Raw genomic sequence first — 27,893 nt, forward strand, 5'->3', positions numbered from 1 at the left:
AGAATTAGTTTTGACAACGGAGACTTGACTCTACTTTGTTTACTTGATTTTTCTAAAGCATTTGACTCAGTGGATCACAAATTGTTATGTTTGAAGCTTAAACACTATTTCGGCTTCAAAGACAGTGCGGTGAAGCTCATGGCCAGCTACCTTGGAGACAGAACGCAGAAGGTCAAGACCAGTATATCAACATCCCAGTGTAGATACGTAGGACACTGGTGTTCCGCAAGGGTCTATCCTTGGTCCACTTTTATTCGGTCTTTTTGTCAATGATGTTTTTATCGTTTGTCAGTACGTGAATGTCCATGCGTATGCTGATGATATACAATTGTACTTGTCCAGTCGTATTGGTCTCGTTGAAGATTTATGTTTCAAAATAAACAGTGATTTGTCTGCTATTTCTGTATGGGCTAATGAAAACTATGTTTGAACGTGTCAAAGTCATATGTCTTACCTACATACATATATGTATGTAATAGTACGGTGCCAGTTGACAATATCCCTAAATTGTGGATAGGTACAAGTTCCCTTACCTTTATGGATAAGGTAAAAAATTTGGGGTTTATTCTTAACACGAAACTTACCGGTGCTGACCATATAAATAGGGTTGTGGGGAATATTTATGCTACATTGCGTAAGCTAAGAGTCTCTGCAACATTCACGCCAGAGAAAACGAGCCGCAAATTAGTTCTCCAGCTAGATATGCCTCTTATTACCTACTCTGAGGTGGTATACAGCAGACTCGACTCCACATCTTGCCATAAACTTAATGTGGCATTTAATAACGCCACGCGGTATGTATATGGGATTGGTAGATATGACCATATCTCTGCCTGGCGATCAAAGTTACTGGGATGTTGCCTTAACAGTTATTTGTCTGCTCGAAATTGCATATTTTTGTACAAACTTACATTATTCAAATCTCCTCCATATCTGACAGAAAAGTTGATACCAGTAAGGTCTCGCAGACACAACAAATTCATCGTTCCAAAATTTAATTACCTAGCATCATCCAGATTATTTTTCATTAACGCTGTTAAAGTGTGGAATTCATTACCCGACACTGTGAAGGCTGGACTTAACAGATTTAACTTCAAGGCATAAGTCTATAATTACTTTAAACGTGTTTGATTGCATTAAATTCTCTACATTCTCTAATTACTACTTTTGTTTTTTCTTTTCTAAATCCTTCTTTTCTTTTCCTACTGCTTCATTTCTTCTTATTAGTATAGTTAGGTTAAACATATTGGATTGATTTGTAAATGAACTGGTGTAAAATTTAGATTAAGAAACTTGTATGTTAAAAATACTCCAGTTACATATATTGTTGAAGTACTATTAAAAGACCTCAGTCTTACTATGTAATATTTATATAAACAAATAAACAAACTGTTTTAGGAAGACGCCACCTACAGTAAAAAAAAAAAAATACGTATATGCTTGTAACAAAAGCATAAATGCGATGTTAGCTAAAGCAACTTGGCCTCCACAACCAGTAAACACCAATGCGCCCCGAAACCCAAATGGCTTATACGTGACCATTATTCGGGATGACCCGAAGAAATCCGAGTATATTTCAACCATGAAAAAGCCATTCATAAAAGACTGTAGGCCCCTCCATTTGGCGAAGAATATCACCGCTCACCATAAATGTATATATAAAGTATATAATTATTTTTACTCACTTAATGTTCGGCCGCCGTAGCCGAATGGGTTGGTGTGTGATTACCATTCGGAGTTCACAGAGAGAACGTTGGTTCGAATCTCGGTGAAACCAAAATTAATAAAAATATTTTTCTGATAGCGGTCGCCCCTCGGCAGGCAATGGCAAATCTCCGAGTGTATTTCTGCCATGAAAAAGCTCCTCATAAAAATATCTGCCGTTCGGAGTCGACTTGAAACTGTGGGTCCCTCCATTTGTGAAACAACATCAAGACGCACACCACAAATAGGAGGAGGAGCTCGGTCAAACACCCAAAAAGGGTATACGCGCCAATTATATATATATATATATAATGTTCTTAGAAGTTTGTTTTGCTAAAAGATATCGTTTCCTATACTGATGGGTTCTAAAATCATGAATCTGAATGAGAATAGACGTACCTACATAGTAAGAAAAGAAATTCACAAGATGCAACATATAAAACCATTCATTTAAAATGTTTTTCGGTGAAATACAGTCCGTGAAATAATCAACTAAAAAACAAATTCAGCTAAAATTAATATACACACTTCAAAGACAAAAACTTACGCAAAATCAAAAGATATTTTAATTACAAATAAAAACGAAGTACACTAAACGAAATATAAAACCATCGATTCAAATAGAAAGACCATAAATATTATAAAAAAAACGAGAAGCTACTGAGGTAACGGTACAGTCCCATGTCGAGATACAGAGAGTGAGCAGTGTTCAAAATTACAAGAAATAGCTTATATAATACCTATAAGTGAGAGTATGAAACAAAGAATATTGGTTATTATGTATATGTTAATCTTTATTAGACATGCAGCAGTAATATATTAAGGGACATATTTAAAGGGTTTTAACTCTTTATTTCATAAAATATTCGCAATTATGCATGTGCATGTGTAAATAGAAAATGTTTCATCTAAGTCATATAAATTTATCTGTATATCTAATAAACGGAATTATAATTCTTTCAATTATCTTCATTTTAAATGGATGTAAATAGTAAATGTACTTTTTTAGATCGCAATGCGTTTATTTTCTTAAGCCTCCTCACTTATACCAACGTATTGTGTGTCAAAATTTAATAACTTTTTTGGCGGATAAGCATTTAATAAATTATTGAATTTACTGGTGATGATAGTTTTCCGCATACCTGAAAACGCATAGAAGTCCACGATATATCGCGCTTTTTCTTGATAAAATTGGTAATATTAAGCTGATTTGACTTGTATCTATTCATGTGTATTTTACGGTATATTATATTGATAATCTTCGTATTTAAGCGGCATAGAAAATCATAGCGTGATTATACAAGTCAGCAAAACTATTTAAATGCATTCAATGCTACGAAGCTACGCGAACTTGATTAGTAAACATATATATGTATGTGGTATATTGATACTTTTATCGCTCACGGTTCGAATTTTTTTGGCTGCCCATATGTATTTCCGTTGCATGCGGAATATAGTAGTAGTAGCAGTAGACAGAGAATAATACTTAAATCTAAACTACCCAAGTAATTGCAGGAAATATTTTAATTTGATGTTACGAAAGTTAAGTTTTTTTTTAACATTTTTCATTTAATTTTGAAAAAGTGTCCTCGTAAACTCGATATAGTCGAGAGCATCCTTTATAGGTTGGCCAGAACGGGGTTCCACATACGGCTTCATACGCTGCACACAGTAATCCGCCATGTCCTTGGTTAGGTTCTGTGAAAATTCAACATATTCATTATAAGTATCGTACATAAATATGTAATATCCATAAATAATGTCCACTTACGCAATAAAGCTCTTCCTTTGTTACGTAGGGGCGGTCGGAGGCAGTGATAGCACGGAAAGCATTCTCGATTTCTTCGTAGGATTGTACATTCTCTGTTTCCTTTGAAATCATAAAAGCTATGTACTCCTGCAATGAAACATGTCCATCACGATTCGGGTCCACAACATTGAGAATGGCCTCGAATTCTGGGTCGGGCTGACCTTCTTCTACCATTGGGAGATCATAGCCGAGCGCTCGCAGGCATGATTTAAATTCTTGGTGATTCAATTTACCACTCTTGTCTTTGTCAAAATGCTTGAACATCATTGAGAATTCTTTTAGTGAATCTTCCGATACTCCAGAGTGATTGCGTGCCTGTATTTGTTGCTCTAAGTTGTGTTGCATACGCATTGATAGTTGGTCAAGCTGATCCCATTGCTGCGCCAGGCCAACAGTTGAATGTTCTGTGTAACGATTGTCCAATATCAAATGTTCCTCTAGTAATGCTCCCAATTCTTCGATTTTCTTCAAGTCAACACGACGGGCGCGTACTTCGGTGGCCTTGATGCGAAGAGCTTCCAGTTGCTGTTCCAATGAACCGGAACCTTCCATCATGCTAGTTCTATATCGATAAGTGATAATTTAAAGAGTACAAAAAAAATCAAAGCTGAGAATTAGTTCCACTTTCAAATAGCAAAACTGCAAATTTTCTAAGAAAGGCAAAGTGCTATTAATTAATTAGCTAAAAAAGAAGCAAATTGAATTGATTACATTTTCCGAATTTTTCTATAAATCTTAGCATTTCTGCTAAGAAGTTACTCCAAGGATTTAAATATCCTCAACTTTTGAAATTGTTAATGCAAACACTATTCTGCAATGTTATGTTATTCACATGGATGATTAGTGGTCTTAACATAGGGCACGGCATTTACAAGGTTAGTTAGGTTAGATGGTTGCCCCCCCAAGGATAAAAGGATTCACTTGGAACAGGATTGCAAATTTGTCCATTATGGCATCATTGAAGAGTAAAAAGAGGAAACAGGAAAGAGGGATATGTAAGGACAAATGACCAACGACGACTTTTAACGGTTGTGTTTGACGCTTCGTCCTGTCGATGAATTTATGGCACGCGTAGTAAAACAATACAAACTAATATGCCTAAACCTATAAGCAATTTTATTGGAAATCTGATCCAAATTAGGGTGCTTATAATGTACATATATATTTAATGGGATTAAGAAATTTCATAAAGAAACTACACTAATAAATATTCTAAACCTAAGAAGCATAATAAGCCCCATAAGCCGCTTTGAAAGGCCCATAAAATTTCAAATACTGCAACTACAAAAATTTAGCCAATGCTAACCGTTTCCTTGGTACCCAGTCTGGTATATTGGTTTTTTAAATGGTTACTTTCGAGAAAACGTGGTGTAACCGTTCTGCTTGAATGATTCAAATTAATTTAACAGAGAAAGGCTGTTAAATTCGCGCATTATGAACGAATTGAAAAAAATTGTGTCCGACAGTTGATCGATAATCTTGTTGGTGTTTGGGACACTCCCCATTTTTGTTTAATCTTATCAAATTAATTTGACAATTTAGAACAAACTTTACACAAAGTGATTAAATGGCCAACTTCAATTTAAGATCTTAAATAAGAGCTATTTATATTTCTGCATGCAATGAAAAATTTGGTGTAAATCAAATATTTCTACTAAATTAAAAAAAAAAAAACTTTACTGAGCCATGAAGGCAGAATCTCCTACTGCTCTAATACTCTAAAACACATTAAGTTTCCCAATACTTCCTACTTAGATGTATACCATCGATATGTTAATCGCTTGGTGAGTGGAAGCAGATAGAAGCTATTCATTTGTTATCAATAAAAAAAGTTATTTGCCAGCTTTCGTATAACAATGCTCAGCTGCGTTTTCGCCTATTTTAGTGCATCTAACAAACGTGGTAACATCAGCATTTCACAACGTAATATATGTATATGTATGAATACGGATTAGAAAAGAGAACACTTGAGCATATTTAAGTAAAGAATTTTTACCCTTCTCTATTATAACCCAGCATATAATATCTAAAATAAAAAGTAAAAGAGTACAAATCTGGAGTTACACTGGTGAACAAAATTTCATCTCAAAATAAATTCCATTATGCAGTAAATTTTGTGAAATTTGTTTTTGCATGACCTTTGGCATTCGCATTTGCTTCTGCCACCCAATTCAATAAAATTCTCACCTTGTTTCGGTTAGCCACGTATGGAAAAGATTAGCATGTTTTGCAAATTCCTTTCGCAGTTTATCATTCTCTTCTTGACGCTTGGCCTCTTTAGCCAATTCGCCATCTCGCTCCTCTATGATCTTTTGCAAGTTGCGCCAGGTTTCTTCAAGAGCTTCCATGGTGAACCAAGTGTATGGGTTAGGCCCAACATTGAAGCTCTTGATTTTCTGATCGAGCGCTGCCAGAGCCTTGAAGTCTGCCTCGGCGGACGAAAGTGAAGCCTGGAACTGTGCATGCGCATCGCGCAGAGCACGTATTTCTTCGATCGAATTGCAGCGAACAGGATCAGTAAGGTCCTCTTCGGCATTTTCGAACCAAGAATTGAAGGCGGAAGCTTTCTTCGCAAATGTCAAGTAGAGTTCCTCGATTTGGCGGAACTGATCTTGCATGGCCAACAAGCGTTGTTTGCGTGTCTCAGAGGCTTCCCGAAGTTTATTCCAACGAGAAATGACATCTTCATGACGTTTCAAAATAGCCGGTGATTGAGCGTGATTCGCATTAATAAGTTGGTCCTTTAGAGCAGTTATATTATGAATACCTTCTTGTTCAAAGGCATTGAGACCTGAAATAAAACAATAAACATTTGGTAATATCTTAACACATGAGCGTAGTATCGGTGACGCAATTTACTAATATGCATAATATGTCAAATAACTGTTGTTTTTTTTTTCATAATATATAAAATAACTTAGTTTTTTTCACCCACCAGCATCAAATGTCTCTTGCTTTGTTAACAGAGTTTGAACAGTTGAAAGATCGCGCCCGTATTCATCAGACCGTACGTAGTTCTCCTTATCGGCGATCCAGCTCTCGACCACATCAGCTTTCCACATAAATTGCAGGTAAGCAGAATTGTCTAAAAGTGCTCCTTTGCGACGGGCCGCCAATGCATTCAAATTGTCTAGTTTATTGCGAAGTTGTTGACAACGTTGTGCAATAGAGTCACCGTGGTGATTTTTAGCTTCCACTAATTCAGTTCCTTGATCGCATATTAATGAGCAGCGATCCTTGTGAGCTGCAAAGTCCGTTTCAAATGCGTCATGCTTCTTCAAAAGTCCTTGCACAGCAGCCATTGAATCTCCATAGTCATCAACCGAGAGTAATTGCTGTTTCTCTGTTATCCACGCTTCTTCTTCTTCTACTTGGGCTAAAAATTGTTGATATATCAGGGATTCATCCAACTTCTGGCCGCGTGTAGCTGCCAAATTCTTGAGTTCAGCCCAAGCCTGGTTTAGGGCCTTAAGTCGCTGTTCAATTTCGGGTACACCCAAATTGGAAACATCCATTAATTTTTCACCTGCTTCTTGTACAGCCTGAATTGCTGGTTCGTGTGATGCCAATTCAGCTTCTAGGCGTTTATGTTTCTTTTTCAGATTTTGTACACCGGTCAAATCGCGACCATAGTCATCAGAGCCAACCAACAATTTTTTTTCTTTGATCCAACTTTCCTCATCGGCGATATCGCGGAAGAATTGATGCAAAGTCAATGCCTCGTTCAAGCGAGCCTGACGGTGTGCAGCCAAATTACAGATGCGTTCATAGCGTTCATTAATACTTTGCCGTTTCTCTTGAATGCCAGCACTGTCAAATTGACCGCTGTCGACCAAGGAATCGGCCTGGTTGTTCATGTCCTTGATGCGGTCTTCGTGTGCCACGATATCCGCCTCCACCAACTGATGCTTCTTCATGAGGTTTTGGACTGATGCCAAATCCTTACCAGAATCCTCAGTGGTGAGCAAGCTTTCGACCTCGCCCAACCAGAAGTCCAAGTCCTTGACAGCAGCGATGTAGGTTCGCTGTTTGTTTGCTTCTTTTAATTTCAGAGATTTTTCAGTTGTCTTGTGTGTGAGATATTCCCATTGATCAGCAATTTGGGTTAGACGCTTCTGAACAGCATCTTCCGAGCCGCTGCATTGCTTCTTATCAATCAGGTTTTCGCCCATTGCCAAAACACTCTGAATACGATCTGCATTGGCTGCCAATTCAGCTTCAAAGGCCTGATGCTTTTGGTGTTTCGATTGAATATTGGCTGGATCTTTGTAACTCTCTTCGGTAGCCAATTGCAATTTCTCAGCGATCCAGTTCTCGATTTCATCAGCATCACGAGAGAATTGCTGCAATGTCTGCTCATCGCCCAATCGGGAACGTTTCTCAATCAAACCCTCTTTCAAGTGACGCCAACGTTCCAACACTTGCTTTCTCTTGTCGTCAATCAGATTAGATGCGTAGTGATTTTGATTAATTAACGTATCAGCTAGCACTTGAAGGGCAGCAATCTTCTCCTCGTGCCCATTGATAGCCTTATCGAAATCTTCGTGCTTTTTGATCAAAGCTTCAACATTATCGCCCTTATTGTCGACATCATCGGCATTAAGGAATGCTTCCCGTGCCGACATCCACGACTCTGCAAGCTCACAATCGCGCATATACAATTGCAGATCCAAATTTTGCTCAAGTTGTAATCGCCGAGCAGTCCATGCTTTCTCCAGTTCTTCACGGGTCTTAGCCAGGTCCTCGATCTTCTCCTTGATTTCGGGTGAAGCATAGTGATTAGTTTGCAACAGTTCATTGCCGAACTGTTCGAAGGCGGCAAATGTTCCAGCACGTGCATCAATTTCCGTCCGGTGCTCCTAATAGAAAAAATAATCATCATTTTAAATTGCATTTGTCACCAACGTAATTTGCTGGTTATAACAAAGTATAAGGCCACGATTTAGTTAAAACAGAGTAAACACATAAATTTGCTGTAAAATGTGGTTTAGTCAACATAGAATACAATACAGGTTACCCTTACGTCCATACGACAAAATACGATTTTATTTTAACAGTTCTAGAAGGGTTCAATTGCAACTAGCGCTGAAATCATTCCTTTTTAGTTGTAAAAATAAGTATTTTTAGATTATGGCCTTGATTTAAACCCTAAAATATTTTTTTTTTGGGGGGAATTTTGAAAACATTAGTCCATGGCAACTCTGTAAATAGCCTCCAATAACTTTAGCTACGAATTAATCAAAACCGCCAACAACTGCGAGTCATGATGTCGAAAATCTTGTGTAATTTAATTTTTACTTTGACTCAGAAAAGAATAGCTTGCCATATATCCAAACCCGTAACTAAAGGATCCATTTTTCTTAAGACTTTTGTGGTTTTTTTGGCTCTACTCTTTCCTCCTTAAATATTTTGAATTCTTTTTTTAATAACCCGTATATGCACATTTTGTTGTAGGTATATTTATTTTGCAGTGTTCTTTTCACTGTAAGTGTACATTAAAGCTTCTGTAATACATTTAAGGGGCCCACACACGACGTGCATGCTCGCGTGTTTGGATATTTAGCGACGTTTACAACTTTAAAACCTTTTCTTCAATGAGCTATATGATGTCAGCAGCTGGTACAATCGCATCACAAGTACATATAGTACACGATGAATCGGATAGCAGAATCACTCGCAGGCGCCAACATGCTGACGTGGTGTGTAGGCCCTTTCAGCGGAAAATTTTTGATAAAAACAAAACCAAACAATAACGAATCATTTTTTGAGATGGCATTCGAGTTTAGACAAGGCTGTTATGAGAGGACACACATGTGGAAAAAATTTCTACTAGATTTAAAGAGTTTTAATTATTGTAAATTGCCAATAAAGTTCATAAATGGCCTCTTGTTCCAAAAAATTACATAAATCATTTTTTTTTTTCATATGCACAATACATATGTATAGGTATATGTATATAACCCTAGAAAAAGCTTGGGTGAAAATTTCTAAGTACGGCCGAAAATTTCAATTTGCAATAATGGAAATAATTATTTATGAACTACTCTGCAGCACATCAACGTTACAGTTATCGCGAGGCTACTAGCCACATGCGAGATATATCCGATTTTTGTCTTTATTTCGGTTTGTGTGGAAGCGTTTGCAGCAGGTTAGAGATATTCTTACATAGATTTAGAACTAATTCGTTTATGGACATTTATATTTATAAATTAATTTATGTACATACATATCTACCTCTATGTTATTAGTATTGTTGTATTTATTATGCAATGCAATTGTATTACAGAATAGATTGAACCTTGTTTTTGAATTGGTTAATTGTTTATTGCGAGGAGTAATGTTAGAAAAGATGTATGTGTTGGTGTCGACATAAATATAAATCTCGGTATTAGAAATTTTCCATTTGATGATCGATTATGATATGCATATGCGCGGATGTAGTTATGCATGTACGTACATATATATGTATGTGTAAAATTATAAATTTTAACAAAGTGATAAGATATTTAACAAGAAACGGCAGTAGCGGCATTTGAAAAATCTTGGTTAGCAGGACTTAATTTAATTAGCAACTACCTCATCAGACAAAGATGTGCCGGGAGTGTTACCGTGTCCAATAATGGATTCGAGTTCTGCGCGACGAGCCTTGAGGTTGATGCATGATTGATTTAGGATTGTTGGTTATTTATTAAATTTATATATGTTCGTTTATTGTTTATTCATCCAAGCCAATTGTTTTTTTAATATGTTTATTGAGGTGATAAAGTGGCATTTGGGTGGTGGAAGATCCAGTAGCATATGTATGTATTATGTATATGTAGGAAATGCCGTAAATGGCCATACGATTTATATATACGAAGAGGGAAACCAAAAGTCGGCGAACGAAGAGAAAGAAAAAAAAAGTTTTTAAATTTATATTTATATACTAAATATGTAAATCTGCTAAAACCACAACAAACAAAACAAATGCATTTAAATAAATTTTGAAAATTCCTAATGCGGGGATTTCCTGCCGGAACAGTCACAAACATAAAAAACTAATATAGTAACTGCGAGGGTAGTTCAAAAAGTTCGCTGAAGGAAAGGGAAGGAATTTGAAATTAAACATGAGTTTATTTTTCTATCTATTCTCCCACTTTTGAGATCTTTCTGAAAACTATTAATAAAAAATTAAGAAGAAATAGCTATCATTATCAGTAATTTTTTTTTAATAACCTTTTTTTATTTGAGACTTTTGTAAACAATGCACCCATGTTATAGATAAGTAGTTTTATGACAGCTGTTAGATTTTCCAAAAGTGTAGAATATAACCCTTTCGTAATATGAAACCAGTTTCTCGGAAAAAAAAAACAAAATTCTTGGAGGATCATCTTTTCATCAGATGGTAAAGCATTTTTTTAACACTGTATAGACTACCGTTTCGGTCCAGCTTCGTAATGATTAATTGTATGAAATTTCAGTACGTTGGCATACGTGATTCCATTTTTCACCATAAGACAGGCATTGACAATTTATGTAAACGTATGCAATTTCAGTACCTTAACATGAACGGTTCCAGAGAAAACCTATATGAATTTTTCAGTTTGTAAAAAAGATGCGACACCCCGTTTTCCAATGCCTACCACATTTTACCTTAAGACAGGTATTGGCATTTATCTAACTGCGTAAAATTTCATTATCTTAACTTTTGTGGTTCTGGAGAAAATCTATTTGGAAATTTCAGTTTATATGAGAGGTGCCACGACTCCTTTTCCAATACCATAAGTACGGTATATACGATTTATTTAATCGTGCCAATTTTCAGTTCCCTTCTTAATTGGTATTAGAGACATATTGGTTTTCACATTTGGGTCAATAAGTCAGATGTCATGCCCCTAAATACCGAAGTTAGCATTTCTTTGTTTCATTGAAATCGGGCGAACCGTACACTTAAAAAAGGGGTGTAAATATATCAGTGTGGCTTTTTTATATACTGATTTTTTCCCTGGCTAATTTTCCTTACTTAGTGAGGAGCTTAAGTACGGGACGAATCTTAATTTCTCCATAGTTAATGTTTTCTACCCGATTCAGTTGTCTGTTGTATTGAGTCGCTAAGTAGTTTTAAGTTAAAAATATCTCCGCCCTTGCTCCTCCGCAGACCTTTCTTTCTTCGAACTTTATGATATCCATCCATATGTCTTAATGAAATATAAAATTACCACTTACCTGGTGACGTTCGATAAGCGCTTCGGCCCCCGTAACATCATTTGCGAGTTCGTCAGACGTTACCAGGCTCATCATCGAGTTAATCCAAGCAAGGAGGTCCCTATAGTCACTGAGAAAACGTTGCAAATCATATGAGTCCAAAAGCTTTTCTTTGCGTGCAGTTGCTTTTGTAATGATTTGATCCCACATTTCGTTTATCTCCTTTTGTTTGGCGTAAGTTTGTTCAGCAGTATCTGGATGTGACTGCATTAAGCGATTTGCAGTTTCATCCAATTGCCGGATTTTGTCACGCAGTGCTGCCAGATCGCGTTCAACGCCTTCGTGCTTGCGCTGCAATGTTTGAACACTGCGCAAATCCTTACCCAAATCATCATTGTTGAGGGCATTTTCTTTTTCGGCGATCCAATCCTTGGTTTCGTCAATGTCCCGATGGAAGCGCTGAACTTCATGAGCAGATCCAAGTTGGCTCGCTTTCTCAGCAGTCAATTGTTGAAGATTGGTCCATTTGTCATTCAGGTCTTGCATTTGTGACTGGATTTTCAAAGCAGCCTCTGTTTGACCGAGGGAAGTCAGTTGAACGGCAATTTCATTCATGTTTGCCAAGCGAACCTCGTTGGCCTTCAAGTCATCGTTGAAATCATCGAACTTCTTTTGTAGCACTTCAACTTCTTCGAGATCTTCACCCACAACATCAGCGATTTGAGCGTGATTTTCTTTGTCTTTAATCCAGTTTGCTAGATCCGCAGCTTCGCGAACAAGAACGTATGCTTTGACCGTTTCATTTAATTTGTTTTGACGTTCGCGAGCCAATGCTAGTAAATTATCGTATTGGGAATTAATCTGATTTTGACGTTTAGCAATGGAGTGATTATCTACAAGATTCTGCTGACTTGCACTGAGACCAGCCTCAATTTTTTTTATGTAAGCAGCTGGTACAAATCCCTGACGATCATTAACCTCAACTTTCCACCAGTCTTTGTTATTTGAGTTGAGCAAAGTTAGCACATCACCCTTCTTCATTGACACCTCACGTGGTGATTTTTCAGTATAATCGTAAAGGGCAACAACACATTCCTTTCCGGTTATATCGACAACAGGAGTTTCTTGTTGCCGACAATTTCTAGCTTGTTCTTGCAATGCTTGTATTGTATTGCCAAATGCTTCTAAATCTGAGACTAACGCTTCGTGCTTCTTCAGTAATGCCTCGGCGGAGTCCTCATCTTTCCCGTAATCGCTGCTAGTGGCTATTGGTTCTTTCTCACGCATCCACGATTCAGCCTCGTTAGCATCAGCAAAGTATTGATGCGCTTGTAATGAGTCCTCAAGATCTTGCTTGCGTTGATTTGATTTTTCCTTCAGGGTGTTCCATTGTTCCTGCAAAGCATCCAACCGTTGACGAATGTCTTCACTAGCAAATGGTTGCTCTTTTAGCATATTCTCCCCTGAACTAATAACATTAAGCAAACGGGGTTCATGATTATTGATTTCAGCTAAAACAGCTTGATGTTTTTTGATAAGGTTCTGTACACCAATTAGGTCCCTACCACGATTAGTCGAAGCAGCAATTGGTTCTTTCTCGCGAATCCAAGCAGCTTCATCTTCTAAGTCTCTAAATAGTTGCTGCACCTGTAATGAGTCTAGTAAATGTTGCTTGCGCTCTGCCATCGGAGCAGCCAAGGCAGCATAACGCTCTGACAAATTGGCTTCTTTGTTTCTAATATTATCTGCATCGAAATGTCCCGATTCAATGAATTTATTAGCTGCCACCTTGATGCTTTCAATGCGATCTTGATGAGCCATAACATCCGCTTCGAGAAGTGCGTGTTTTTTCTGCAAATTTTGTACCGACGTCAAGTCCTTGCCATGATCTTCGGACAACAGCTGACCCTCGATTTCGCTTAGCCATAGTTCAATATCTTCTATAGTCCGATTGAATTGTTGCTGTTGACAAGCTTCATGTAGCTTGCATCCCTTTTTATCAGAAGCCTGAACCAATGTTTCCCACAATACAACAATCTCCTGCATTCGTGTATTAATCTGGTCAGACGCGTAATGCTTCTTTTCTATCAATTCAGTGCCTACTGTTGTAATATCTTCAATTCGTGATTTGTTAGCGTTGAGTTCATGTTCGAAGTTCTGGTGTTTTTGCATTTTGCCGTTTAAATTGGTTGGATCTAAATAACTGTCATCGGTAGCGAACTTCAATTTCTCACTTATCCAACCTTTGGTTTCATCGCAATCGCGTTCAAACTGTTGATAGCGATTGGAATCTTCCAACAGCTGCCGGCGTCTTGCAGACTTCTCTTGCAGTGCCGACCGACGCGCCAGCAGCATTTGACGACGTTGTGCCACATCATCAGCAGCATAGTGTTGTCCATCAATTAGCTTGGTAGCGAATATATCAAGAGCTTTGATTTTCTCTTCTTGTGCAGCGAGACTTTTCTCAAAATCTTCGTGTTTTTTAATCAAAGCCTCAACAGAGTCTAACGAATCGCCAAGATCTTCATTGGCAAGGAAAGCTTCTTGCTTAGCCATCCATGTGTCTGCTTGTTCAGTATCACGATAGAAAAGCTGCAAATCCATACATTGCTCGTACAGAATACGTCGATCTTCCCATAAAGATAACAGTGAACTTTTGTCATTTTCTAGTGCAGCCAATTTTTCTTGAATCTCAGCTGCAGCGTAATGTTCACGCTCCAATAGTTTGCGTCCGGATTCTGTAGTCAGTTTAAAACTATCCTCGCGTGCATCAATTTCGCCTTTGTGCTCCTGGTGACGTTCCAAGAGAGCTTCGGCTCCAGCTACATCCTTAGCCAATTCATCGGCGGAAATAATGGCTTTCATACCGTTTATCCATGATACCAAGTCACGGAAGTCAGCCAGAAAACGATGCAAAAAGTACGATTCATCTAGTTTCTGTTTACGCTCGCGTGCCTTTGCTGTTAGGCTTTGCCAATAGTTAGCAATTTCTGCTTGTTTGTCACGAATTTGATCGCTATGGTCGGCATGAATCGAGCACAGGCGTAATGCCTCAGCTCCCAAAGTGGATACCTTATCTTCAAGTGCGGCTAAGTCTCGTTCGACGCCCTCATGTTTCCGCTGCAAGGTTTGTACACTGGCCAGGTCGCGGCCGTAGTCATCCGATGATAATACAACATCCTTTTCTGCAATCCAAGCAACGGTCTCATCAGCATCGCGATTGAATCGTTGAATTTCATGAGCACCAAACAATTTTTCTTGGCGTACAATAGCCAATTGCTTAAGGCGTTGCCATGCCTCATTTAACTCCTCTTTGCGTTTGGTTATTGTTTCGCGTTCTGGATGGCCATCCTGAACCAGCTTATCAGCCAATTGATTCACTTCATTCACACGATATTCTTGCGAAGCCATATCTTTTTGGAATTCATCAAACTTTCGCTGCAATACTTCGACATGCTCTAAATCTTGCCCAAATTCATCTGCAGTAACGAAAGCTTCTTTGTCCTTGATCCAAAACATTACTTCCTCACATTGGCGTAAAAATTGCACCAAAACCAAAGCCTGTTGCAATTTTTGTCCCTTCTCGGCCAAGCGATTCAATAGCAACTCCCACAAACGGTGCAACTCATCCAATCGTCGTAAAATCGTCTCGGAAGCAAAGTGCTGCTGATTAATCATCTCTTGAGCTGTGTTGTCAAGTGAGACAATGGCATTACTATGAGCTGACACCTCCGCTTCGAAAGCTTGATGTTTTTGAATTTTAGCTTGCAAGTTTGTGGGATCGCGATAGCTTTCCTCACTTGCGGCCTGCAATTTTTCATGAATCCATGATTCTAACTCATCCGCATCGCGCTTGAAATACTGAAAACGTCGCGAATCTTCTAGTTTCTCACGCTTCTGGCGAGTCTCGATCTTAAATTCATTATACCGTGAAAGCACCTGCTCTCGACGCTCTTGAATGTCCTCGACTGTTTCGAGAATTTTCACCTCCTTAGGAGTGAAATTCTCCATTTTCCTCGTATTCTCGTTTCGATCGTTGCCTTGTAATAAGTTTTAATTTGTATTTTTCGATTTTGTCAGTTTTCTAACAAAACAAAACAAAAAAATCTTTCAGTTGGTTCTAAAATTGATGACCTCATCATCGTATTAATTTAAGTTAATTGATATTTACCTTGTTACTATGGTTTGCTCTTATTCTCTTTAATTAAATTAATACTGCTTAGTGCTTTTAACGATTAAGCTGCTAGCTACCACCTGCGTTGTCCAAAGCCTCTTTTTCTGTATCTGCAACAAACGGAATGAAATGAAAACAATTTATTTTTTTTTTGAATGAACTGAATTTCGTTATTACATAATAATGATACAATTTCGTCAAACATAAATGCTTCACATACAGGCAAATATATAAGAGCGGAGTGAGTCAGACCTTCTATTATTCAATTACCCCAACTTATTCTAAAATGTTGCTCGCTTCGTTCGCAATGCACGACTAGCCCGTTCGCATTTTGTTTCTGCACTTAACTCGTACTCCCATCTATTGAAAATGAGTAGTTGATAACAAATTGTCACGCTTAACCCTTTAGAGTATGTTAACACACACAGGGGTTTCTTTTGATGCGGTTTTTTGTCATTTTACAAATACCATCTACGAGGTGCTGGAAATCCTACTTTCGCTTCGTTACATTTTTTTTTATCGGACGGAGATGTTACTTTTGAACTGTTATATATATATAACAGATATAATATAAATATATAAAAATAATACAAAAAAAAAGTAATAAAAATATTTTTTTCAGTATTTCATTGGTTTATTCGAAAGAACAAACACTCGCATTCGTTTTGGAATAGGATTTTCTTGATGTAGCTTTCGGTACTGGTGGTACGGCTTTTGTGAGATGGCGCAACACCTTGCTTCAGATCGTCCATGCCCATATTTTTAATTCCCGGGCACAACAAATTTTTTTTATCAATCTTCTGTAGTGGTCACTGTTGAACGAAAGGGCGTTTCCATAAAAATGCGCCAATGATGCCACTGTTCCAAAATCCCCCAAACTGTGAATGGACTGGCTTCTCGACGATTCCGAGCGAGTTTTCAATTTTCTAATATAGCTGCCGAGATCAAAATGTGTTTCGTCAGGAAAGATGATTTTGATTTATTTTCAATATACGCACTGTTTGGGCTAGACAATATTGTGTTTGGAAATACAAACATATGTAAAGTTTGCAACATTTTCCAACATTGTTGAATCGTAATGAGATTCATTTCGTTCCGATAATGACTTTCAGACAAAGTTTCTTGCGGGGAAGAGTTGTCACTGTCAAAATAACATTTCATTACCAAACACAAGAAAAAAAAATATACTTGTATGGACCTCTCGGTACATTTGTGTTCGCAAAAATATTATATGTCGCGCTGCTATTATTGTGAACACAGGTGTATATATAATTTGCTGCTAAAGCACTCATAAACCCTATCAATATACCGAAACTAAACTTCTGTATTAGGTGACTCAAAATAAATGAATTTCAAACACCAACACTTATTCTTTCATATCTTATCTCAATATGTACAAATTTTTAAAATTCTCGGCAAGTTATTTTATAGTCAACTGAATATTTTGTTCCGGGTCGTATAAGGGCAAACCTGGTAAGAGATACTTATTACATTGCACCGTTATTATGGAGTTAAGATAAATTAAAATGTTGACAAGTGTTTTTATCTCCTATCAAGTGCTTTTTTTTATTAAACAAAACTCCAATTGTGAAGTGTTTGAGTTTGAGCTAAACCGATTTTTTTTTCTGTTTTTATATATCCAGCAGATATTCTATTGAAATGTAAGTAGATTTCACCATAGGGTAAAATATCTTTGAAATAAATAATATAATAATTTAAAACTTCAGGTTCAAATTTAATCATAAAATTTTAAATAGTCATAGTTTTTGCAATTATTATGTTTCCACTGGTATTTTATTTTATATATTCTTCTTTGAATTAATTTACGTCGCTGAGTAGTTGTAATATAATACAACTTGTCCAATAAACTTTCGGGGAGTTGCAAAAAATTGAAATGACGTTTTAAGTCTTTCGTCGTCATCCCAGCATGCATTTAATGCATGTAAAAGCCAAAATTTGAAAAACCATACTTATTTAATATATAAAGCGCGATTTATCAGATTCCAGATATCGAAAACACTTAAAAAAATAATCGCCATGTTTTTTTCCATAATTTCACTTTAGAAATTACTTCAATGATATAAGTTTTCTTTTGACCGTTATGATGGAGTCAGATTATACGCGATATGTGAATAGCCTAAGGAATTAGGTAAATTAGAATCGATTAATTAATTTTTTCCAGTGCTTTCAGAGCCATTGACACTTAATAAAAACAGGAAATTGAAAGTTTGTACTCATTTATTACGTCATCAATTAAAAACAAACACTTTAATTTATTAAAACTTAATTAGACAAGTAATTTTAATAAAAACCTAAATTATCAGTGTCTCTCGAGAGATCGGCCAATACTTCCATAAATAAATGAGATTTGGCTTCGTCATCACTACTGTCACCATTGTTAACGGCACCTCTAATCTTTGTTCTCCGAATTTGGATGGCCTCATCAGCAATGCATTGTAGTGTTTTTGAGATTTCGTTCAGCACATTAGCGGGCCAATTCTCCTTGAAAATTGGCACAAACAACACATTAACCTTGTCTAAAGTAAGTACTTGCATCTCAATCATGTAAACTAACAAGTCTTTTAGTTTTCCAAAACGATCACTATTTACTCCCAGAGTTTCGATAAATGCTACTGTGACCAGTCCGTCGTAAATACTAGGGGTTTTTTGTGACTCTGCCAAGCTGGAACTATTGCTGTCGTCATCACTCTCGTTTATTTCAAGATGCGCGTTTCTCTTATTATTTTTTTTGCTTCGTTCAGCAGTGTTTACGAGAACTTCGAAATTTGGATGCAACCAAACTTTACAAGAAGATTTCATGAGTTCTGTTGTAAGGCATTCTGGTTTATGAATAATTAGGTGTTGTATAAGTTGCACAACTCCTCCTCCGAGTAGACGGTAAAATATTATGGGCAATGTATTCACAAACGCTTCGGGTATTCTCTGCAAGAATGATATAATGGAATTAGGTTCTGTCGCTAACAGTTCAGTGCGAATCGAACTGCAATGGAGCCAGTACTGTAGTTCGTCAAGTAAATCGGACACGCTGGGTTTAAGCTGCACTATTTTTAATTCCGACAGCGACGGCGCTTGTTGTTCCTTTTTGTTTACTTTGCATATTTTTTGCGTGATTTCGTTAAGATCGCCACAATAAATATTATTTCGTTGCAGATTATCTTGAAACCACTGTTGAATACGTTTCATTGCATTTTTTTGTATTAATTGAGAATATGTTCTTTTTACGACAGGAGTTGTTTCCTCTGGGAGCAGAGCTTTGAGAGCAGTTGTAACACGTTGATCCACCCGTTTTGGTAAGTCAGTTTCCCACTGTTGTCGGGCATCTGCATAGGCGCTTTCATAGATGATGGATATTTTTCTAAAAACTTCATCAGTATTGGACGAAGTGATCTCGTTTACACGCTTGTCCGCAGCAGCTTTTGAAGGCAGTATATATTTGTGCTGTACGTCCTTTACAACCGACTTGTAAACTCTTTCGGTTACAAACTCTATGAGTCGTCTCATAGAAACATTCTGAGAATGAAGAAATGCTTCAATAAGTTTATTTTGTAGAGATTGTTGTGAGTTTAAGATGTTCGGATTCGCTTGATATCCGGAGTGTGATGGTGAATTGGTTGCTGGAGGTTGTGAATCTGCAATGCGTGTAGTTATGTGGCGATATCGGCCTGTGCGTGACACATATTTAGTAGTTGCATATTTGCTTGGCATAATAGCAACACGAAATTCTGCCAGAAACGGGCAAGCAACAGTAAGCAAAGATTCAAGTATGGGGTTCAGTGTTGTCTCCAAATTTATGTTTTTCTCTTTTTCCATTGAACCAATGTTGCTCATACTTGCAAAACGAAAATCGGCTGCACGAAACATGTTTGCAGTTAGTTGTTGGCATTCCGAATATTTCTCGTTACTGTTGTTATCAGTGCCTGTTTGGGAGGCTCTATATCTAAAATATCTTTCCGACATGATAGGTTTTGTATCAAAGAGCCAACCTAAGCAGCAACGCAGGATGAATATAGATGTGGGCGTTAAATTTGTAGGCGACGAATTGAAACAGATTTGTGTGTATAATGAAAATAGAATGAGAGTGGTTTTGACGAAATCTTCCATTTGTAGCGTAACATTGTCCAACATTGCAAGATATTGTACCAGCCAAGGTAATGTAATAAGCATTTTATTGCCTTTAATAGCATCTAGAAGGTGATAGGATACACTAAAATGCGGCTGAAATAAGCTGCGCAATATTAACTGTTTCTTTTCAATGTTGCCGGATATAGCAGAGGTGTACAAGTTCTGGCAATAGGGATATGCTGTTACAAAGCCCAAAAATTTCGCTAAAATTATCATGGACGTCAGAACCTCTGGACGCACTATGAATTCACTATTTTCGCTTTTATCATTTTCCGTTTCGAACTCATCCGCATCCCTGTTGTCACTCAATAAATTCAATTGCTCAAATGTGGAATTGTTTAAGGCAATCAGTTGAGAATAGAGTGCCATTTTCAACTGTTCAAAAAATGGTATGGATTTGGCTTCACTGATGAAATCCCGAAAAAATGCTTGATTACGCGGAAATTGATAGTCGACGCTGAAGTTACTAGGTGCCACGAGACGTTGTGCCAATTTACTAAACTTTTCCGCATCAACCTCTAAGCCAATGTCCTCAGGGGAGGCAGCATCACTTGCAGATATCAAGAGCTGTGAGACAAACAATTTAGAAAAGTGTGCCATGTTAATTGGATTCTCTGACTGTTTAAATATTTCACGAATTCTCGGTGCCAATTCTTGAGCGAAGTTCCAATTCGGATTAAGATGGTGTGCTTCCCATAACTTGAGTACTTTATAAAATAGATCTCTTTGCGTTTTAAAAGCGCCAAACTCATAATTGGATGTGAAATGCTGTCTCGAGTCTTTGTCTTCTTGATAATATACGCTTTTAAAAGAGCGATCGTTTGGAGCAGAGATTTCAGTTGTGTGAGACTTCCCGACCAGCAACGATTGTTTGCGCTGATAAATGAATTCCAGGTACGACTTCAAGTCCATGTCAAGACTATGAACGCGCTCATTGTGTAGGACAACTCCCAAACTCTTGACGTCCAGATGAGCAAACAAGTGCCGCTGGCGCTTCAGCACACACAATGCAAAGTAAATGCAGTTTGTAGCATTGTTTAGCATATGTATGCCCATTGATAATTCTTTATCCTTTTCTAATTGTGCATTGGGTGGCTTGGAGTCATTCTGAATCGGTTCCACCGTTCTTTCCTGTGCGTTCAACAAATTCAACATAAATGCCATTTCGCTAAGAACGTTTGTTACGAAATTCATATCCATTAAAATTACGTAGATATCCGCTAAGCGTTGAATGTATGCGTGATTTTTTATTTTATCAAGTTCTACAGGAGGCAGTTGCTTGCTAACCGAAGCTTCTGTTGTCTCATCTTCTACTTTGCATGTAACATCTTGTAGCTTTCGCTCAATCATCCCCCGCAAGTTTTTCTCGACATTTCCAACACAAGCAGTTTCCAATTCCTTACTGATATCGTTCGCATTGAGTTTCAGTGACTTTCTTGCAGCCACAATACTACATTTATTTTTATCCTCAATTTCAGCATTTGTAAGTTTTAGTATATTATTTTCGTTACTGAATGAACTGCTGCAGCCAAAAAGTTTTAATTCGCCAGTACCACTTGCAACGGTTCGGTTACTTATAGTAGTTGGTACTACTCTTTTTTTGGGTTTACTATTTGCTACAGATTCACTAGAAGATGCGGCAGTAGCGTTTGTAATTGGTGTGTGGGATGCTTTCTTTCGGCTCGATCGGTTGTTGCTTTGTTGGACTACCATAAAGTCCCCCAGACAAAAGCTGGATGAAGTGCTGTTATTGCGGCTCGGCTTTTCAGCGCCATGAGGCGTTGTTTGCATTATTGAGCTATTTCCCGATCGGCGGTTGCTGTTCTGATGGCGGCGGATGGGTGTTGATGAGTCGCTCTGAGCAATATTTCTCAGGCTTCGATCCATCGACTGCGTAGGCGTGGAAATAGCCGAGGAAGTATTTTTGCTTGTGTTTCGAAAATGTGCCGACAGATCCTCAACTGGGCTATTTTCAAAGTGTGCTTTAGCTTTGCCGACTTGCTCAGGTGTAGAAGAAAAATTTGGTGTAGATGGTGCAGAGTTCTGACTGTATGTTAAAGGCTGGCGCTTGGGTGTATCATTCACATTTAAATTTTTGCCACATCCATAAAAATCACCGATGGTATTTTCCATTCGTATTGTTGTTTGAACGGTTGGTTCATTCTCATTAGATCGAAGATAGTTTTCAGTTTGCTGTCGCAAGGTATTCAGGAAGTATATAGCAAAATTTTCCAAGCTGCAAGCGACATCTCCCTTCGGCTCGCTGAATTGTTGAAGAAACCAGTGGCGAAAGAAATCCATGGAAACTGTGACATCATTGAGGGAATGTATTAGCATTTCCGGACTAGCTAGTAGCAGAGCCTTTAATGTATCTTCCGGTGAACACATTGCTAATTTGTTGTATATAACATCTAACATCTTTAGTTTAGATAATCGTTGATTTCAAACACTGTTCATTATGGCTTTTTCTTTCTACTGTGTTAAATATTCTTAAGTTTTAGTTTGATCATCTGAAATGGAAGATGTCAGAGAAAAAGAGGACGATATTTCAGGAAGGAAGTCGTATGCAGCTTGTCGTCAGAGTTATTGGAAAAATCTAAATTGCAAGTACAGGTTTATTTCTATTAAGCATGTTTTTGCAATGTTTGTACTGGTTAATAAATAAAATCAACTACAACAAAACTACATCTAATTACATTAGTTTTCATTTTTAGTTTAATAAAATAAGGATACAAGTTTGTTTCCGCAGAGAGTATCTCAAAAACATTGCGAACGGAAACGAAACGAAGTTACTTGCATTTCATGACAATAAATTTCTTATATATAAAGGCGATTTCACGCTTATGAACTTTCAATTCTGTGAACTAGGCATTCAACTAAAGACTTGATGAGAATATTTAAGGCAACTATAATTTTGGAATATATACCATTTATTCGATTAACTCTTGTGCTGTGCAATAGATGAGGTCAGTGATGCCAAAAGAACTGGGCATATACTAAATAGAACAACTCTATTATATGGAAACGCCGAGTATATTACGCCTTGATTGCAGCTGTACTATAGGGGAAAGCTATTTATGTAGTATGTTTTCTCTCAACAGCGATCCCTAAACTTTTTGCATGTATGCAAGATCACGAGTCCTTTGAGTCCAGTTTAAAGGATACTGAAATATTAGCTGATTTAGGGAAAAGCCCCGCTCCCGCTCCAGATTCTCCCCTCATTCCTATCTAGCCTGCTTGGAAAGATGGCCCTAGCAAAACTATCAAAACCCAGTTTGCGGATGAAGAGATCTGTACAAAATGATTCCATGTCCTACAGGAGATTGCTCTGAGCAACAATGGATCGAACTTGAAGATCAATATATTATATGTAGTCCTCTGCACTCTCTTTAATTTATTGGTGTTATACCCTTTCAGAAGAGGTACCCACCAAATTGGTAGAATCACAAAGTTATATAAAACAAGTAAACCAGTAACTTATATAAAACATGTTTTTGGAAAATTATTATTTTTAAAGTACAATTAGTAAAATTAAATACAGAAAGCGAAATAATCAATTTAAAGGTATTTGAACAGTTTAGGACTGAATACGGTTTCCAAATTAAAGGTAATATCAAATTAACCATTTTTTTTTGTTAACAATTTTATTATGTTAAATAACCGAAGATAGAAATATTGGCTACTTTCGCTGTATTAAAAGCGTGAATACGCAAAATTGTTGGATTCAGGATAACACTAATCAAAATCTCAAACTTTTTAGTTAGAATTTTCAGAAAAATGTCGAGAATGCAGAGTTGTAGCTCATTCCATATTGTGCAAGTTTGGAGTAGCTCAAAAATCGAATTGATTTTCGGTAATTTTTTTGTTCTTTATTTGACAGTGCTATGCATTTTCTACCATTTTTACGAGAAACACTATGAACAAAAAGTTTCAAATTTTGAGGAAATTTTAAGTTATACGGTTTTTGTTGAAGTATAAACTATTTTTTTATAAAAATTTAAAAAATAAATTAAATAATAAATAAATAAATTGTTAAGACTTTATAATATGTCGCCCTGCTATTATTGTGAACATAAGTGTACGCACAGGGTGTTATCAAGTGCCCAACTGTGAAAAAGAAAACCAAAATATTGAAGGTGGAGCTGAGAGCTCAGCATTTGACTGTCAACAAAGTAATTGACATGCTTTAAGCAAAAATAAAGGAATGACGTAATGCAGCGTAAACACGAATATTTAGCTTTAAACTGACTCCACATAAATATTAGGTACACTATTATTCATGAGAATTCCTTAACCAAAGAAATGAGCGCACATAACGAAACGCCGAATAATGATACGGCACGGCAACAATGATTGAGAATCTAAACAAACAAAAAAATTAGATGAAAATAACTCAATTAAAAGCAGTTCTATATATGTATGTATGGATATATATACATACATGTGCACGCATTTATACTTTTATACAAATAAAATCAAAAAGTTGAGATGCGCATGCTCTTTGAGTCACCGTTAGATAAAGGACCAGAAACCTATGCTCAACAAAAATAAAATGTCATCTGCATTATTGTGTTCCTAGCAAGTTGACGTAATTCATATTTGGGACTTTATTCTTATGAAGTGGTACATTTACTACAGAAAATTTGTGCCTAATTCTTACTTTTTTAGAAACAAAAATGTATACATCAATCTTTGCTTATTTTATTTTGATAAATGTATGCCCTTAATCTTCGCCGAAATTCCTTGTTTCATGAAATTAATTTTTTACTCTTGAAAAGGATTAATTTTAAAATATTAGGTTTCCTGGTTTGTATTTCTACTAAAAAAGTACCTGTTAAGGTAGAACTTCAGAATACCTATGTGCTCATAATAAAATAATAGTAAAGTAGGTATACATACAAAATACGTCAACTTAAGCCCTTTTTATTTCAATTAGTACATTCTACTTTTATTATTCATTTATTGTTGTAGTTTATACGTATATTGAACTTAGTGTGGATTAAAGTAAATACATATGTATATACAAAATTTATTTTATTTATTACAAATATAGTTCTCTAGACTTTTATTATTCCCAAGATATAATGGTTTTTTCTTATAATCTTTATTTTTCAAAAATGCTCTGACAGTTTTACCATTATGTACCATATATATATAATTGGCGCTTAGACCCTTTTTGTTGGGTGTTTGCCCAGCTCCTCCTCCTATTTGTGGCGTGAGTCTTGTTGTACTTGCACAAATGGTGGGACCTACAGTTTTAAGAGGACTCCGAACGGTAGATATTTTTTATGAAGAGCTCTTTCATGACAGAAATACTCTCGGAGGTTTGCCATTGCCTGCTGAGGGGCGACCGCCATTAGAAAAAACTTTTTTCTTTATTTTGGTGTTTCACAGAGATTCGAACATACGTATTCCGGCCATATATATATGTATTATTATTAAAAAACTACACTCCATAAACCATTATCAAATTTTAATTTTATGTGGTTTACTGTAAACTTTTGTAAGATAAAATTTAACAAGCAGTACTGTGCGTATAATTACTTATCTACAGTTTCCCCTTGCCATCTAGATGGTGATGCGAAATATTTCTTCCAAATTTCATGTAATGACCTACAAATGAAAAATATACTACATACTTCAAAATTACACAGTTTTTCATTTTAGTGTTGATTATCTCAAAGTTATATGGCTAAAACGTTTATAGAAAAGTAATTGCAAAGGACCGTACGCGATGGAAACGTTTTGTGAAGGCCCTATGTTCCATTCACGGCAAAAGGAATTGATAATGCTTTTAAGTAGAAGTAATTGTATTAGCTATTGATTCCAATAAGCCATTTGAACTTAGAATTTTTAAATCACGGATCAATATCAAATCCTAAAAATATGCAACATCTAAAATAATCACGTTCGTATTGGTGAGTAAAATGCTAATTTTAAATTACAACTTTTGAAACATCTTTTTCACTTAACATTTTGTGGAAACGATTTTTAGAATATCACTAATTAATTTGTCTTGTTTAAGGAGTGCATGATTCAAATATTAAAGAGATTCGCACTTCTTATTCGCTATTCACACAGCACAAAACTTTACAAAAACAAAATAGCTGCCTGCTGAGTACACCACGACGGAAGCAGCACGATGACGTCGCTCACATCGTCTATGCTCTTGTTGAACGATTTCTCCTAAAATGCTCCTTCTGTAATTTTTGCACCTATTAACTTTTGGATACAGACAATTTTTGTTATATTCTTAAATACCGAACTGAGAATTTAATTTTCACTATAACTTTATATTTTATTGTCTGTTCAAAAACATTGCACCCAAAGTTTCGGTAAAAACTCCAGCAAATCCATATTTTTTCACAATGGGTGTGGCGGGTGCTAGCTGACCCAACATTTTTCTTCACAACGTACTACCACCTAATCCTACTGTAAGTTGTATACAATTTTATGAAATTTTTAACTAACTTACGGAAATAATTTTCCAGATTTGGTTTACACAGTATCCTTTTGCTTTCAACTGGATAGCCTCTATTTTCAATAATTAATTAAAAGCGTACAGTATATGAACTTTCGACTGTTTTAAGAGCACTTTACAAAATGGCAACGAGAAACTAAATACTCGCTACAAAAGTTCCTGCGAGTTTCTAGCCCGTTTATTACGCTCTATTCAACGTTGCCGTCCAGTATTTTTTGTTTTAACACAGTTTGCCATTCTCAGCTGTCAAATCATAATTATCGATATCCATAATTCTCATGCACCTAAAAATACACCCGATACATATATTTATGGGATTCAAACAACTACATACATAAACACACTCCGATACATGTGAATTAAAATTAAATTAAATCCCATACATAAAATTCATTTTTCATCATGAATTGAAACGATATTAAATTTTTTTTGTGCAACATCGGACGTTAAATTGAAAACACATGACATTTCAGACTGTTAGGTGAAGTAAAATTTGAATCGAATTGACGATATCGCACAAACGATTAAGCTTGTTTGTGCTTTCGTTAAAAGTACGTTCACATAAGCAGTTATTAGCAATAAATCCAAACAATTAATCTACCCGTTCACATACGGTAGATTACCTCCAAAATTGGTAATCAGTTGTCAACACTACTTTGCTGCTAATTTCATTGCGCAATTGACTACTAGTAATAAACAGTTGGAGGAAGTCCGTAAAGACGTTTACTAAGGTTTCAAAAAATTATGGCAGCAATGCGCTTACGAGATTCGATATTACATTTTATAATAATTAATAAGAGGACAAAGCTCTTGTGGACACACGCTTTCTTCTGTTACATGATTGCATAGTTAATAATACCTAACAAACATCTTCTTAGAATTATGCCTACAAACCTGATTTCTTTGCCGGCAGCCATTTTATTTAGTTTTTACTTTGAGGTTTCTCTTTATATTCGTAAAAATAAAGATATATTGACAAGAATGATATAGAAGAAGATTGCGCCTTCCGAATTCGCCGTGTCGCAAGAGACCATGAATAAACAAGCAAAAGGAAGGGGAATTACTTGTTTGTGAAAAAGAAGAGTAGGCGAAATCAATGGAAACAACCAAGCACAGGAAATTATACGCACACACATATACTTTTTTGCCAAGGCGCCTTCCGCATAAAAACGTAACCAAACTGCATTTGGAAGCTTTATATTAATTTGTGCTTTCACAATTTAACACAAGGCACTTCGTTTTCATTAGTTTGATTAGTTTAAATCTCAAATCATAATATTACCAAACCATTCAGTGAATTTTCACAAGCATGTACTATATTTCTTCTACTTTTGTTTGATTTGTTCGTTTGTTGTGTATTGCGAAGGGAGCTGACGTCAGACTTGCTAAAATTGTGA

At 36.5% G+C, this 27,893-nt stretch overlaps 2 protein-coding genes across 5 annotated transcripts; both read right to left on the reverse strand.

Annotated features, from left to right (window-relative positions):
* Positions 1 to 2,247: 2,247 nt before the first annotated feature.
* On the reverse strand, positions 2,248 to 26,633 carry LOC129240315 (spectrin alpha chain). Of its 4 annotated transcripts, XM_054876040.1 has the most exons (9): positions 26,491 to 26,633; positions 15,870 to 15,982; positions 11,720 to 15,782; positions 10,091 to 10,159; positions 6,450 to 8,373; positions 5,702 to 6,305; positions 5,511 to 5,540; positions 3,476 to 4,076; positions 2,248 to 3,402 (listed from the first exon to the last, which is right to left on the reverse strand). In XM_054876040.1, the coding sequence occupies exons 3-9, from the start codon at positions 15,707 to 15,709 to the stop codon at positions 3,274 to 3,276; spliced, it is 7,347 nt and encodes a 2,448-aa protein (XP_054732015.1). In that variant the 5' UTR covers positions 15,710 to 15,782; positions 15,870 to 15,982; positions 26,491 to 26,633; the 3' UTR covers positions 2,248 to 3,273. The 4 variants fall into 4 exon arrangements, with proteins under 4 accessions (XP_054732015.1, XP_054732017.1, XP_054732016.1 ...); XM_054876042.1 differs by lacking the exon at positions 10,091 to 10,159; XM_054876041.1 differs by lacking the exon at positions 5,511 to 5,540.
* On the reverse strand, positions 18,174 to 22,403 carry LOC129240459 (protein disks lost). The gene has a single exon (XM_054876265.1). The coding sequence runs from the start codon at positions 22,401 to 22,403 to the stop codon at positions 18,174 to 18,176; it is 4,230 nt and encodes a 1,409-aa protein (XP_054732240.1).
* Positions 26,634 to 27,893: the final 1,260 nt, after the last annotated feature.

The sequence above is a fragment of the Anastrepha obliqua genome, chromosome 3 (genome assembly GCF_027943255.1).
Source record: "Anastrepha obliqua isolate idAnaObli1 chromosome 3, idAnaObli1_1.0, whole genome shotgun sequence".
Lineage (NCBI taxonomy): Eukaryota > Metazoa > Arthropoda > Insecta > Diptera > Tephritidae > Anastrepha > Anastrepha obliqua.

Coding starts and splice junctions, on each gene's coding strand:
- LOC129240315 (XM_054876040.1), bottom strand. CDS start 15,709: ATGGAGAATTTCACTCCTAAGGAGGTGAAAATTCTCGAAACAGTCGAG. Junction 10,160..11,719: donor CGCTTATCGAACGTCACCAG/GTAAGTGGTAAT, acceptor ATCAACCTCAAG/GCTCGTCGCGCAGAACTCGA. Junction 4,077..5,510: donor CTGGGTTATAATAGAGAAGG/GTAAAAATTCTT, acceptor TTATCGATATAG/AACTAGCATGATGGAAGGTT.
- LOC129240459 (XM_054876265.1), bottom strand. CDS start 22,403: ATGTGTTCACCGGAAGATACATTAAAGGCTCTGCTACTAGCTAGTCCG.